Source organism: Amblyomma maculatum, chromosome 9, assembly GCF_055883805.1.
Source record: "Amblyomma maculatum isolate TAMU_Amacu chromosome 9, ASM5588380v1, whole genome shotgun sequence".
Taxonomy (NCBI): Eukaryota; Metazoa; Arthropoda; class Arachnida; order Ixodida; family Ixodidae; genus Amblyomma; species Amblyomma maculatum.
The window spans coordinates 107,743,529-107,759,949 of record NC_139352.1 but is presented as its reverse complement, the minus strand read 5'-3'; the positions used below and the strand labels follow the sequence as shown (position 1 = coordinate 107,759,949).

Genomic DNA, 16,421 nt, shown 5'->3' with positions numbered 1-16,421 from the left:
AAAAGCTATCTCCACGTACTAAAAGGAATATTATATTTAACAAATGTCAAGCCTGTATTAGAATATGCTTGTGTAGCATGGGAGCCTTTCACGGGTAATCTCATAGACAAGTTAGAAAGGGTACAGAAACGCTCTGCAAGGCTTCTGACTGGGAATTATAATTTTCATATAGACAGCACTGAACTTTGGGACAGTATTGGATGGAAGTTTTTAGTAACCCTGAGAAAAATCTGCAGGCTGAAGTTCTTGCACAGCCTTTACAATGATTGTACAGGTAATAATAGCAATACTTATCTAAAGCAGCCACATTCCATTACAGAGGGACAAGACAACACGAGAAGGATTAAGAGTTATCAATACCGCAGTTATGTATTCAAGTATTCGTTTTTCTCTAACAAAATCCTGGACTAGAATAATCTTCGAAATGATGTAGTTTGTGCACCTGACTTCCAAAGTGCTGTATAAATGAGGATCTGACATACTCCGTCCAGATCTCGTGCGTTTACCAGCGCTTTGCCGATGTATGTTATATTATCACTGATACTACTTGAGAATTCAATCAGTGTACTTCTAGTTTGTTGTGGTACCTTGCTGGCATGTTTTCAATATCTTCTTTGCTTGTGCTATTGTATGTATAATAATATCCCCCCTACCATAATGTCACATGGGCGCTGTAAATATTTATAACAAATAAATAAATAAATAGGATCACTTCCTTTAAACACACCTTCCAAGCGCATAACAGCGTCCGAGTAGATAACTTATATAATTTGAAGACATTGCAAATAAAGTACATTTCGTCGGTTTTGCTTTTTGAATTTTATTCTACTCTGGCATCACTGTACGTGCGTCGTGCTAGCGTAAATACTAACTAGTTAATAGATGAGAACAACACGTTTTCCCACAAATTAAAAATTATAAATGCTTTCAAGACAACCTGCTCAACGTTTTAATTATACATAAAACACAATAGGATATATAAAAAAACGAGCTTGGAAATATTTTGTCGAAATGTGGTTTAATGTTTTCGCTTACATTCTTAATGTTCATGTGGCTCTAATATCTGTGACGACATCTTTGCTCTTTTCCTAATTTTCCGAAAGATTGTTTACAATCTACATTATTATATGCAGGGTGCTGTTTTCCTTTTCCTTGGTGCATATGCCTATTGTACGTGTAATGTATGGATATGCCTATTTCCTACACCGCTCATATCCTATTGCATGCACACGTTTCCTGGACCCACTCAAGCTGCATAGACTTTTTTTAGCCAGGACACCCTTCATCTCTATCTGAAACCTATAGCTATCCACTAACAGCTTGATTGAATTCTCATACTTCTTCTGCTTATAAGCGCCCGTCTACTCCGAAATTGTACGCTTATAAACTTGCCGCCAACTACATACTCGCAAGTCTTTGCTTGTTTCAATTATGCGGCAGCTTGCATTTTCGAGCTGGGTCATATAATATTAAACTTCTCTAATAATAATCTCGTTATAACTTCACATTTCTTATGCCACCCTGTAGGCCCTCGGCAAGCGCCTAATGCGCCGCCGTCGAGCGATGCTGAGCGCTCTCTTTTCGGAAGGCTCTTTCTTTCCCGGCGCACAGACTTCTCCGATGAAGGCCACGCAGGAGACACCCACACAAGCAAGCCACAGCACAAACACGCCCATGACGTCATCGAAGGTCAGAGTGGACGCTTGCTCAGGCCCTGAGGAAGAGGATGATCCACCTCCGCAGCGCTTCATGTCCCCCATGGATCGCGTCCACCAGTAGTTGACCAACCCTGCTTCCACCAGGCGGCCGATCCTACGGGCGGAAGAAGCAAAAGCCAGAGTGTATGACTGTGTCACCGTGTGGAGTGGTGTTCCTCGAAAGTTTTGTATCACTGAAATAGATTAAAAATATGCTTTGGAGGATGCCAATGAAATCTTTACCACCTGGCTCAGATAATTAAGGTAAACGTGCATTAAGACAATCAGCTATAGGGCTAATAAATAACTTGAGGCGAAATATGCAGAGCGGTGAACAGAGCACGAATTTGGTCTCAGTATAACACGAGCGTATTTAATAGCGGGAGATTTAGAGTAAAGAAACCATTCGGTAGTTCGGTAGCACTAGAAATTTTTTTTGTCCAGTAGAAAAAATTATTTACAATATAGCCTGATTTCAAGATTTGCATCGGAAGAAAACATTATTGCCACTACAATTGTATATTCCGGTTTCCGTGCTATTCGACATTGAGAGAAGCGTTAACGCTACTTGGTATTGCTTCTCACTATTGACTGAAACTTATTAATAGCAGAGCCTAGAAGATCATTGCAGCCAATAATTCGCAGTGCGAAAGGCAACAATAGACGTTAGAAATAATGAGCAAAAATATTTGAACCTATAAAGCGACCAGAGCGTTAATTAAATGGCTGATGTCTACTCATAAGCAGTTAAATTATTTGGGAAACGGATTCCAACAAGGCAGATACCCAGAAATGCTTCTAGAGCACTTCCCCCTTCTAGGACTACAGCTACTCGGCAATCAGCTTTTTTCATATAAACTTATGTCTCATGTGACACTGCGGTAAAGACATTCATAAGCCAACCTACACTTTGTTGATGTCAGCGAACAGCTGTGCGTCTATGTCTTTTCGGGCAAAACTGTTGAGCGGATGGGACACGAGGCCCTCGCGGGCCAGGTAGAACTCTGCTCCAAAGAACTCCCGGCATACAGAAGAAACCCGAAAGGCGAGAGAGGTGGCGTCACTGATGATGGCCGCTTGCCCTCGGGCCACCCGTTTCAATAAGGGCTTCCCATACATCATAGCCACAGGAACTGCAGTGCCTCGATCTCGGACAACGCGGCCGATTTGGCGCAGCTCCGGGTTAGTTGAGTTCTGCACCAGGGTAACAATAGTTTTTTGTATCACACGTAATGATTTTCACAAAGGATTATTAAACTGTTTGATCAATTGTGGCCTGCTGATTTCTCTGCGTTTTATGTGTGTATGTGAAGCAGATTAAGGTCACTCTCTGCTCGGATAACAAACCTCTTGCCAACGTCGAAAATTATTTCGTTTTTGTTAGGTTAATCGGGTTTTTGTCCCAAAGCGACTGAGAAGAGACGCGGTAGTGGAGAAATCGGAAATGTTGACAACCGTGAGTTCTTTAACATGCACGGATTTTGCACAGCACACGGACGCTTTGCTTTTCGCCCCCATCGAAAAGTGGCCGCCACGGCCAGGATTCGATCCCTCATCCTTGGGCACAGTAGTGGAGTGCCCTAACCCCTGCATCACCATGGCGGGGCTATAGAAATAAATGGGCAAGAAAGAAGAAACTTGATACAAAGACGAGACTGACATAGGCATGTTACTTGCATCATCAGAGTTAATGCTTTACAATTCACGACTCGTCAAATTCTCTGTTGCAAACCAAGTAATGAAGTGTATCCGCAGTCAGCATCTTGCAAGTAGCATGTTTGTCTTTGCGGCCCAGAGGAAGCATATAACGCGTGTGTGCAAAGGTAGATGGGGCACACTGCGATATTAGCCGTTTGATGCGTTATCTGTACTACGACCATTTCTCACACCTAGGAGACATCGCTTTCTCAACATCGCCTATCTAGCGTACTCAAATGCTTGAGATGCTCGTGTTCAGAAAAGCGCCATGGGTTATATAGTTTCGAAAAAAGAAAAAAAAAGTCTGCATTACATCCACTGCGTTAGTTTGTTGGACTTTGAAAGTTCTTTCAGTGTTAGTAAAGCTGTCTGTGTAACGTTCTCCGTAAGGCCTTAATCCATGATTTTAACCAAATAGTATTGCCTAGTTGCTAACAATGTTTGAACTATTTTGATCTTAGTAACTTGAGTAGACTGACTCTACCTATACTCCCTCTCCTCTCGATTGATTTCTATGATTCTCTATTATATTAATATTTTTGGGGGTGCCACTGAAACAAATCCGTGTTCTATACATCCAAACGTATGCTCGCAAGCATTGCGTCATGATCGCGCGTTTCGTTATGGTCTTGTATGTTAGAAAACTACAAATTTTAATAATGATGTCACTGTGATCGCATAATACCTGCTGCACAATTTTGAATTTTTTTATTATTATGGTTGACATGTTATAACCAGATCAGGATTTGAAAGTGTCATAATTTGTTTGTTGATTGGCTTTTATATAACCTATATATAAATCAGACGTATATGCCATGTTTAAGGAGATAAATAACTGCTTTATTAGGATACAACGTAGAAATAAAATAGGAGTTGATAACCGTGGGAAGTGGTAAATACAGCGCTTAACAGTAAATAGAATCAGTTTTAAATTTTTGACGATGGCAAACAAGCCAGAGGCATTGAAATTATTGCGATTTCTGTTTGCTGTGACGGTCAGCGTTTTATTTGAGAAAACAAAAAAGCCCTAGACAACAACAACCTTCTATCTCAGCAGAATTTTGTGCGTCGGTTAGGGCGGACTAATGTTGTATCCGACAATAACAACCTCATGGAGCTATATGACACTTTGCATATAAATTCCACATGGCATGTTTTATAAAGCTGCCTCAAAAATAAAACCTTTGAGCCCTCCTCTCTTCTCCGTTTTTGTTCTGCCAATCTTACTGCGTGTCTTTTGATGTTATGTGGCTATTTTGAGTATCCCTAATAGATTACACTGGTACAGGAATGATATTTTAAATGCTGGAAATGGTGCACGGCACCAAAATTCTTATGCGGAACGGCCCTTCATTTGGAGCAAATATATTCATGAAAAGTAATATTGTAAGCACGAAGTGTTACATGAATGTTATGAGAACTCTTTGAAATCAAAAGGACCGCAAAAATTATTTTTCGGTTGTGGAGCTCCTCCACGTGCTTTCATTGAGCAGCGTTGCTGTTCAGGATCTTAAGTTTAGGAGACACATAGAGTATAATTATTGAATAAAATTCAATATAACTACATGAGAGGAACTGTGTACTTATACAACCACCATACGGCGGTCTTGTTATCGCTTTATGGCTCTCGCGCTGTCTTCCGAGACCCAACTTCTTTCTTTTTCCCAGAGGGCACCCGTATAATCAGTTCCGCTGACATCGGAGCCAGGGTTCATATAATTTTTGCAGACTTGCGATATACAAGGTAGAGGCCGGTCATAGGGGATGCTTCTTGGTACATACCCGCAACAAACAATTTTGATCGAGACGCTTCGGACCGCCTATGTATAAGAATGTGAAAACGTTAATCTTTGTGGTGGCAGTGTTTCTGTCAGTTAATATTAATTGGGATTTGTGTGTGCGCGGAAATAACAGCTTTTGGCATAGATCTTACATCCTAGACTGGCGGTACTCGGGCATTCTTACCGCAGCCGCCTTGTTAGCCGTTGCACTTGTCCTCTTCGTACGTCTACCTGCGTTCTTTCAAACTTAAGCTTCTTTACACCATCACTGTACTTTTTCGTAGGCGAAGCATTGGCGAGGCCTGCCTCGTGGAGCCTCACTTGTGGGCGATTCCCTTTCCGTCGCGCTTACATAGCAGAGGGGTTGCGCGACCCGGCTAACAACCTTCCCTTAGCAATGCAATGCGGTGTTTCACCTTTGAGAAACCATCTTGATGCACTGCACCCCCGCCCCCATCCCCCTCGCTATAGACATCGCGATTCAGCGGGCGAAGACCTGTCATGATCGATCCCTGCTCCGCTGCACCCCCTTTTTCTCCCTGCTGTTCCGACTGACTGCGCGAAGCCGTCATCTTTTTCTAGCATCACTGAGAGCCCACATTGACAGACATATGAACGCGTAAATCTTGAGAGTAATATGAGCCATATTCGCTGTCACCACTGGTATTGCTGTTAAATCTCCTTAACTTTTGTACTTATAAAGGGGACACCACGGCTACGGATTATGTTTCCTTTCTGCCGTGTTCGCCAATACGCTCTCGTGGCTAGGGCGTCATATGAGTGCATGATGCCAGTATCCGTCAGCACCAGCATTCTGAAGAAAGATGCGAAGCTCGCTGTACAGTGTGGATATCTTATGATGTTTTTGGTGCAGTTGCTTGAAACGCTACTTCGCACTGGCTTAGGCAATAATAGCTGTTGATATATCACATCTTTCAGATACGATAACACTTTCTAAGCACCACCAACTAGCACCCTTTTGTCTATATATTCACCTTTTGCAAGCTACCAACACGGCACAATCATGGCGCTATAAATACACATGGCGCCGCAAGTACTCTCAGCATGTCAAAAGCACCCAATACAATAAAACGAGCAATGCGACTGGAGTGTGTCCGAGGAAAATGCTAAATGCAATCGAATTTCAGAGAAATTACAATAGCTGCGGTGAAACCCTCCACCGACAACAACCGACAGCAAACAGGCCGTATACTCGGAGGCAAAATAAACCCTTAATTAATAATTCCGACTGTTAATTGTAAATACTTCGTTTAATTTGAAGCACTTGGAGATTCAAATCCACTTTGGATCTGTTGTCACTCAGACGACCTCTGGCGCTGCATGGTTATATAACAACAAAACACACACACGCAAGAGAATTAAACCAAGACGTCTTGCTCACCATGCAGCGCCAGAGGTCGTCGGAGTCGTATAGCCAACTAGGCCACTCGCAAGTACTATTGTTGTCACTTCCAGCCGTAAGTTCTGGCCAGTTTGGGAGTTTTTATAATTGAAACATATTATATCGAACTTCGATTAAATTGCGGAAAACTGCGAATCACTCCTCTGAAGCCGTAGACAGCAATGCAATCATACACATATTTTGTTCCAAAAATCGGGAAGCGCAACGAGAAGTTGTTTAAAAATGGAGTTTTTCGCGTATTGTTAGGTTTTAAAACAGCCCTCAATAATCTGGTGATAATTAACAAAACTCGCCTAAGTTTCTCCTATTTATTTGAAAAGCGCCTCTGATTCGTTCCTGCGAGCGTTAATATTACTCAATGCGAGTGCAGCAGCAAGGTTTAGTTCTTATCTGAACAATTATTTATTCCTATCAATATGGCAGTAACGTGATGTTACAATTTCCAACTGGTCGCATCGTCAGAAATTCCAGCCGTTGATCTACTCTAGGCTTACATTATTGGTATAAGCGCAGTGCAAAGGTCCGAGAAAATATTTTACTACTCATCGAAAATTGTACCGTTCTATAATATATTAGATTAATAGCATTTCCCAATATTGTACAGTACCCTTACAAAAAGCTCGACCGCATTGCATGAGTCATGTTCTCACTCACGCTATTCAATGCACCGATTGGAAAATGCACTTATAGCTGACGCTTTGTGCGCTTTCGATGCATACCTGAAAACATGCATTGGTGCAATACGTTCGTTCAAGTTTGCCTTATAGATTCCAATCTACGTCAAATAAATCGCCTAGCGGAATAAACACGAGACGCCACGCATTGTGCCTTCAGAGTGCGGTTATCACAAAACGCAACAATGACTCACCGCCACCATAGCTACGTAGGAAGTGCCAAGCCACATGTGCGGCACAGTCTGCGGCCTGCGCACGAGATGTTGGGCGCTATCAATCTTCTCTACCTCTGACTTGATCATTAGGCAGGCGCGCATGTGGCCACAGAATGCGTTCATCAGCACCAGCGTGGCCAGCCACCAGACAGCGCTCAGGATCCGCTGGCCACTGCGCTTTGGGGCGTGTGCTGACGCTGCGTGAACAACGAAGCATAGTCGCTAAAAATGAACATTCCTTTTAGAAACGGAGCAAGAGGATTTAGGTTTTTTTCAGTACAAAGTTGAGCCAAATACCTAGAGCGGAAATCTACAATTATAAAGCTGAGGCTATCGCTATCGTCATTTTGCACTTTCTAGCAGATGGAATTACCAAGCAGTTGCTCCACAACATTCTTTTTTTGCCCTAAAATTTCGTTTACGAAAATGGCCGAAATCGATTTTCAATTCCAGCGTTGTAATTGACTGGATTTTCAACTCCAGTGATAGGTCATCAGTTCACTAGACTTTGCATTGAGAGAAATTCTTTATAATGTCCATCCAGCATTCTTTCTCGTCTAGGCCTTTCAGAGCCTAAACCTTTTGATATTTTAAATAATTGATGGTAAATCTGCTGCTGCACCATACCAACAAGAGAAAATGATGGTTTTTGATAGACCTTGGTTTATTTCAGTAAATAGCAACAAGTTGCCAAGTTGCGTCTTATAGCAGCATGCATGGTAGATCGATTCCTCGTAGTTATAAAGAAAGTCAATGTGCATAAATTTAGCCACGTCTGCTCACCGTGCACGAGGAGGACAACTGGTTATCGTTGCTGCTTGCCTCAAAGCCTTACTCATATTTATTTGAAGGTCATACAAATTGATGTGTGCAAGAAGATGGTGCTTCCACAAGAGCAGCAAACGAAACTGATTTGTTCCAGCCGCTGCAAGCCTTTTCCTCTTTCTTAGCACGCAACGCTGAACGAGTTGCCGTACTTCACCTCCTAGTACGCGGCGCTAAACGCGCCACCACTGTGCATTCTATCAGGAGATGAAGTCGTCCCAGCGAACAATCTTCCGTCGGAGCGAACATGGACAGGGAGATGCCTTGTTGGGAAAAACCGGTAAAAAAAGCGACAGGGCAGCTGGTAAAGTCCTGGATATTCGGAAAGAGGTAACGGTGAAGATGCGTGGTCAATTTGAAGGCGCAGTAGTTCCCGAAGGGGCCCCACTCTTCAGATTTCTTTGGGATCATGCGCAGAGGGGCCGCCTACCGGCTGCAGTATGGCTGAGCGATGCCACCATTTGCTCGAGCTCCTGGCGGGCAACGCGTTGCTTTTCAGGAGCAAAGCGACGAGCTGTGGCGTGCGTCGGTAGACCATTGGTAATAATGCGGAGTTCAACGTCGTGATTGACAGTTTTTTTCTTGTCAGGGGAGGCTCTCAAGGATGGGCACTCTCTTAGCAGGTCCCCATATGACAAAGGGATGGTAACACGAATGGTAAAGGCAAATGGGGTAGAAAGGAAGTGTCTACCAGGCACAGGTAGTTCAGTGGTCGAATTGCAGAGCTTTTGTAACGCCATGCATAGCAGGAGAGATAAATGGTAGTGAAAATCCGCTTCCAACATGAAGGCTAAGAGCTGCAACCAAGAAAATCCAAAGGAATGACCGGCGTAGACGAAGGTTGACGAGCAGTGATCGTTTCTTCTAAACTGGAATCCGCGAGCTGTTCCCGGCTTGGAGATGGCAGCGGCGGAACAGTACAGTCCACAGCATTGGCAGGGAATACACTGACCTCAGCATCGCTGTCCACCAGATACCACAGTCCACTGATAGAGTCGGTAATGTAAAGGCAACCTTAATTGTCCGAAGAACCACTCGTCACCAGTAATGATTTATTGGCCCGTTTTCCTACCTGTCATAAACAGAGGCGCATGCAATGCTCCGCCGTTGCGTCAAAATGCCTGTTATATAAGCAGAACGGCTTGTCGTGACGCTCCGCAGTGGGACGAAAGATGAGCGGTGCGGAGGAATACGAGCAGCTGTTGCGGACAGGGCTCTGATAACGTCGGTGAGGACGGGCTCGGAGACTAGGATTACTATATCTGGAGAACAGCAGGACTTGTAGATCTTGTAGATTACGCCTGTCGTTGCGCAGTTCGGCAAGTACTTCAAGATATGCAGCGTAAAGTGGTGTACTAGGTGGAAGCGGATTCTCCAGAGCTGAAGAACGAACAGATGTCACAGATGGGGGTCCTGTTGGAGTGCAGCGACGTCCATGACATTATCCGCGTGACAGCCTAAAGTCGTAAGGGGCGTGTCACTTACCATTGCCAGTAACATCTGCACTGCAGAGAGGAACGTTGCAGGAACAGCCCTCGAAGAAGCTGATTGCCAATAGCTCCTGCGCGGTCACCAAGCAGGCCCTGCATGTGCCGAGGAAGTTGCGAAGGACGCCAGTCACCGAGCTCTGTCGCGGAAAGAAGCTGCTGCAGCCGCTTACGGTGCGTCCCAGAATTGCTGATTTCAATTTGTCGTACGGGTCCGCAGCTGGGCGTTTTGGCAGAATGTCGCGTACCTCGCGCACGACCTCGGCTGGCAGAGACGCCTGAAGGTATCCAAACCGTTCATTCCTGGGAGGGAATGTTCGCCAGGCGGAAGCGGGCTTCGGCTTATAAAAACCATATGTCAGGATGTTTTGCCCAGAACGGTGGAAGACAGCCGGCGTAGGCGTCAACGAAGGGGACGTGAGATGGTGCAGCTTGGGAAACGTGATGGGACGCAGAGGTGCTGTCCATGTCCGCAGCCGTGGCCTAGTAGTTAGAGCGCCCGTCTCGGCTGCGGGAGGTGGTTAGTTCGAAACCCACCGCCAGACACCCACCGGTAAAAATGAGTACAAGCGTCCCCCGGCCTGGCGCTCGGCTTTTCCAGGGGTGTGCGTTTGGGAGAAGCTCCGTAAACCCCGCTGGGCGCCCCTCCTCCGCTTGCCGCTATTGTGGAAGCACCGTCTTCTTCCAGAGTGCTGTCCAGGTCAGCACTCTGGAAGAAGACGGTGCTTCCACAATAGCCGCAAGCAAAACTGATTTATTTCAGCCGCTGCGCCTGGGTTCCGTTTTCTTCTCACCGTGCGACGCTGAACGCGCCACCACAATAAGTCCTCTCCTAGCGCGTGGTGTTAAACGTGGCACAGCAGGTGATTTTTTATTTATGAAGTAATCATATTCATTTCATAAATTTTGTACATGAATTAAAACATACTACGTTTTTGGAGCGGCTAATTATAACGTAACCTCGCTCTTATGAAATACACATATGCGACCGCTTCGACATAATCAACGCTAATATTTTTCACAAAAAACATTTGAAATAAATCTAACCTTTGGCGTTTCAGAGCCTGACTTTTTCATATGTGGTGAAAACTTCGAATAAGGAAAAAAAATGGATGAAAATGTCTAGAAAGCACTAATTATGTTTATACAGAAATTTGTAGTTACCTTCTAAGAAGAGGTTCTCCACGTACATCCAAAGCGCATCGCTGATATGGCTGGCGACAGAAGGGTGCTGTCCCATCATGGATCCGTGTAGGTGGTTAAGCAGGGCTGTAACCGCAGACACGATGAGCAGCGCCACGCTGAGGAACATCCAAACCTATAACCGAAAGCGTTGGTCTGTTTTACGAACCATCGAAGTGCCCCTACATCCACTCTATCTTAGAAGCCTGTCGCTATTGAATAACATATCGCAACTAACTTTTTTCCTCTAACCAAACATTAACCGCCCCTTCATTATCTTGCTGATATTTCTGGTTAAACAAATACCCTTTCACTGCTCCATTGTCGGCCTGAAACAAAATAGCCTATACTGGAGTGCTGAAGTCTTCTAACGCCCTCTTCTCTTAAGTCCTTACCAACCCGAAATGGTGAATAAAAACGCGACTGGCAAAAAATGTCGACGATGTAAGAAAGCGTTTATTTTCGCATTTTTATTTGCTCTTGTTTATTCCTAAACATTTGCCGCACGTCCTTTCTTGGTTTTCTTTATATCTTTCTGCTTTCACTCCTACCTTCCTCCCTTCCCTTACGGCGCGGTCAGGTGTCCACAGAACAAGTGTGAACGATACTGCGCCTTTCTTCTCCTATGAACCAATTATTATAATTATTAATAATAAGTACAACTGCAGTTCCTTTTTAATAGCGCCATTTATTGCCTTAGGCACGAATGGTTTTGAAAACGAGAGTGGGGATTGTTATATACATCAGAAAAGGTTAGTCGATCGAACGAAGTCGAGGAGAGGGCAGTAATGGAGCCCTGCGTCCAGGAAATACAACAGACACGCGCGGCTGCCTGGTGCTGAATCGTTCCTTTCAGCGCCGCACAAACCTACAAGTGGTGAATATCTGCCTCAGTACTTTCGGAGTGGCAGGCAGGATACATTGGGCAGGAATATAAAGACCGGCATTTATGTCAGGTCTGAGTGGCGGCCTGTAAGGGAACCTCAATCCGTATCCTATGAAACATAAACTCATCTGCATGGGAACAGCGCTGGGAGGGTTGTCAACCCTGGAGAGACTACAGGGTGCGTACGGCGTCGTATTGGGTCCTATCTTGTGCAAAAATATGGTTTGGTTTGGTTGTCCCAAGCCACTCAGTCTATGACGGACCCCGTAGTGGGACTCCGGAAATTTTGATCACCTGTGGTTCTTTAACCTGCACTGAAATCGCACAGCACAGGGGCGCCTTGCTTTTCCCCGCCAAAGAAAAGCGGTCACCGAGGCCAGGATTCGATCCCGCATTCTTGGGAACAGTAGTCGAGCGCCGTAACTACTACGCAACCCCTGCTGGGTTTGTGCAAAAGTAGAGTAGCATCATCCATACTGACGCACCAAGACATTGGTCAGGAGAGGCTGTAGTGGCAGGTTGAAGAATCAGTATAGAGCTCATTATCATTCGTTTATTTCAGGCTCACTACGTTTATGACTCCGAATGTTCTGTTTCGGCTGGCTGATATGGTTTTCAACGTTAGGTAATTCTAAAGTGCGCTATAGGTAGTGACATGAACCCTAGGCTAATATTGGTTTCCAACAAATCTTATTTCCTTGGCTATTTTTGATAGCAAAGGACCATCTGTCATAGCAGCCCTCATCTGAAAGGTGTCAGTTTTCTAGACAATGACCGGTGAAAGCAAAGCTAAGTACCGATATAAACTTTTCCGCACTGATTTGCAATTTTAGGACAGCAGGCTTTACAGTCGCGATTCTCTCACGTTATTTCTGTGGACGTCAGGCGTGGACAGTCACTAAACGCCGCCCCGTATGTCCCTTCCTGCGTCATATACCCACCATCCAGTCGAAGGCCATAATGTATCCGAAGACGCTGCTTTCCTGCGAGGAAGTGCGGCCTGCTAGGATGCGCAGCTCTTCCAGATAGAAGACCGCCGTAGGCTTGGCGATAGTTAAGCGCTCGGAGGCCGGGAAGAATGGGCCCATGGCCAGGTCGCTCTCCTGCAGGGCAAAGTCCCAAACGAATAGAGTTATCCTTCTTCCGGGATTGCGCCCGTACTTCTGTGAGTAAATTTGAAAATTACTAAATCTAGCGAGTCCGTTCTTTTTAAGACAAATTAGCAAGATTTTGTATCGATTGATGCTATGAACGCTACGTAAATGTTGTCCTACTATAGAGGTACCGTCATTTTTTTGGGAAAGAATATTGAAGTTTTTTACCAAAAGATATACTCTCATCATAAAATATACAGGAGTGCACCTGTGCAACCCTTTCACCGTAACTGTGAAAAGGTTGCGAGTTCAGTTTCGATATGAGGTCATTAATTCTGCTTTTTGCGGTTATTCTGAAGTCTACAGCTTCACTTTTAATCTACTTATTTAGTTTACTTATTATTCATTCTGTTTGTATTCTTTCGTGCTTTTATGTTTACTTTTCTGCTGCTTTTATTGCTTTTTCTTGTTACCTTTAGCATACTGCTACACGATTCACATATTTTACTTTTCTTCTGATTCACACTCTGTACACATCTCGTGGTCAGATACTGTCGACACATCCTGTCTACGCGAATCAAGAGCCAAGAAATGCTTTCGTATTAGTTTATCATAACGCTGGTGCATTCCACTGAGCACACACCTGCTAGGAGGTGAGAGGAACTGGAGAAAATATTCAAGACAAAGACTGCTTTGCAGGATGTATCAATTATAGCAAGCTTAGTTTTATGCAAGTGATTATGCATTTAAAAAGGCATAAAACAGGAAGTAATGTTCGAAATATTTGCATGGGCAAATAGTTAGCAAGGATAGGAAGATGTGGCGTATTTGCTGCTGGGCTAAAGAGCCGTTATGAGTTCGATGCATTAAGTTGGGGAAAGAATGACGTATAAAAGCAGCGATTGGAGAAAAAAATAGACGTCTGTAGCAAACAATGGTTTGTAGTTAGTTTTATGTGGTGTCGACCGCACACGGCGTCGCCTTGCACAACGTGAGAAAATTGCCCTAAAAGTAGAATGTACGCATTTAGAGGTCGAAGATAAAAACATCCTCTGGACATTGAAAAGTTAAGGTTCGGATTTTACTTTTATCTTCGTTTAGAGAAAAAGTTGTGTATGCAGCACAATGTGGGCTAAAAATTTCTGAGCCAAGGAGGACCCGACATAGGAAATGCAGGCCAGTTCCTGTGGGCTCGATTCGGGAGCTGAAGCGATGGCCGACGTAGGCATTAATTGGGCTGTCGACAGAAGCCCTGATGGGCCCCACTTGGGACCAATGCGGGATGCCTTAATGGGGCTACAAACATTTCTCCTGCATTGCCAATTATACACGTCCCGCCAACTCACCCCAATGTACCCACGCCAGCGAGATTTGGCCAACTGCTCTAGACGAAGGTTTCTTTAAATTTTGGTCAGCCCCTCTGATAATGACACAGGACCGATGCTGTTTCTACAACGGCAAGCGCAAACTTGGGTTTGACCACATTTGTCCATAGCAGGTCGAATGCAGATATCTGATGGGCAGCCCTAGTCTAAGTTCGGGAACTGAATATTTACGAGTATAATTTGGCAAATATTGTATACATACAAACATCTACATCAAATTTCACAATAATTTGATATGATTATACCAGCCTAAATGACGTGATATTAAACCTTGTGCAGGCGGTGACGTTTCGTGTCCTTAACGGTAATGTTTTACGAAACGTTCCAGGCCGTTTAGGGCAACCACTTAAACAGCTGCAGTTGGTAATGTGCATGTTTCAGTCCCTTTCGCTTAATTTCCATGAGCGCAAGAAAAAATGCCATGAAAATTTTCTAACCGACTAAAGATGCTAACAACTGTTATACAAAGTATGCATAATAGTAACTTAAGGCAACGTCAAATAAAAGACGGAAAGAACGCGTGCATATTAGTATGCAGACACTCCTGTGCGTTCAGCTTCACTAAGGCCATTGTAGGACCCACAGCGGAGTTTATTCGCCATTCCCATTAGGGCTAGCGCAATTTTTCGCGACAAGAGCCCGCATTTAGGTAACGTAGACTTTCATTCTTAACGAATCTGACGAGGATGCGGACGAGCGAGCTTCTATCCATGCAAATACCCATGTGCGACCTAAAGCGCTTTTCTGTAGGTTGGACCAGTTGGTCTTGATGTTGTTTCTGAAATTAGTCTACACTTGCTTTTGCACGTGCGTTCAAATTTCCCAGAAGGGACCGATTTCGGTATCGTGCGGGTAGATTCGGCTTCCAGGCCCATTACGGTCATTGTGGAAGCAAAAGTGGTCTAGCTAAGGCGGCGTCATTTGGGCTTCACGAGGCCTTGGTCAAATTGATTTATCATTCATAATCTACCTGCCCTCAAATAACCTAAAAGAAACCATTAGTGGTAGAATGTGGGCATACTCGTTTTTTGCTCCAATACGGCTGATGTATGTCCCACAAAGAAAAAATGTTGACGGCCCCGGCCATTTCGGATCTACGAGGGCTTTCACGGAAATAGCCGAAATTTAGGTTGGGTCTGCTCTCAGATATCCAACAAGGAATCCTTGTGGTCTTGAGGCAGGAATGTTTTCGGCATTAACACGAACAACACCGCTATGGGACCCATGTAGAAGGAACACAAACAAGCCGAAATAGGCCTTGCCAACTTTTGCCTACACCGGACACACTGGGGCCCCACATTCAGCGCTAACAGTAGCGGGTACGTGACAATAGGCGGGAATGTCACGAAATTGCAGTTCTCCTGTTAGATATATGCAGTAGTGCGGAAAATAAATGTCGAGCATGAAGATGTTCGAAGACACAATGACTTATCCCCTTGCTAAATGTTTGATGGCATAGGGTATATGTTATTGGACTTGAAGTTTCTTATATTTCGAGAATAAAATTTCCCTGATGAGCTGAACAATATTTGTATTCGAAAGCAAGTCTGAGCAACGTTTACCACACTTGCCATTGCACTGAATTTAAAAAAAATAGCTGATGTCTGGTTCACACTGCGTAAACTTGTACCAGCACTGGTAGACAAAATGTTGCCGAACATTTTATTACCAGGCACTCAAGCTTCCAATCTTGATCCCTATGATTTCACATATGAGTTCAATCATCCTTGGTGTTTATTTGCCAAATATGTATTCACGGGCACGTATGGTAGGTAAGCCACTTACATTTCGATGCAGCATGCCCATGCAGCCAGTCCAGGAACCATCGGGCTGAGGGCTGCCCGTAGTCACCTCCGGTGGCAGAGCGATGGAGAAGCTGCGCCATTCCGATTTTAAATTTTGTGTCCACAATTTTAATTAATCGTAGTATCATTATGAGACGCACATTAACTCTTTCGAGTGAGTTGTATTTACAAAATATATGTGTTAGAAACAGTCCGCCTTATTTTTAAATACTGTGCGTTGAAATTATTTGGGCTCATATGCGATAAAAAGTATTCTTTAAGGTAGGAGG

General features: G+C 44.2%; 1 protein-coding gene across 1 annotated transcript in view; it reads right to left on the bottom strand.

Moving 5' to 3' along the window:
- Positions 1 to 1,019: 1,019 nt before the first annotated feature.
- The window catches only part of LOC146180111 (putative glutamate receptor), a 44,771-nt gene continuing 29,369 nt past the window's right edge, over positions 1,020 to 16,421 (bottom strand). The window contains exons 4-9 of the mRNA XM_084580329.1: positions 16,133 to 16,223; positions 12,810 to 12,971; positions 10,965 to 11,118; positions 7,468 to 7,685; positions 2,605 to 2,891; positions 1,020 to 1,812 (exon numbers count right to left, since the gene is read on the bottom strand). Coding sequence (XP_084436455.1) covers positions 1,512 to 1,812; positions 2,605 to 2,891; positions 7,468 to 7,685; positions 10,965 to 11,118; positions 12,810 to 12,971; positions 16,133 to 16,223 — 1,213 coding nt within the window. The 3' untranslated portion in view covers positions 1,020 to 1,511. The remainder of the gene's footprint in view (positions 1,813 to 2,604; positions 2,892 to 7,467; positions 7,686 to 10,964; positions 11,119 to 12,809; positions 12,972 to 16,132; positions 16,224 to 16,421) is intronic.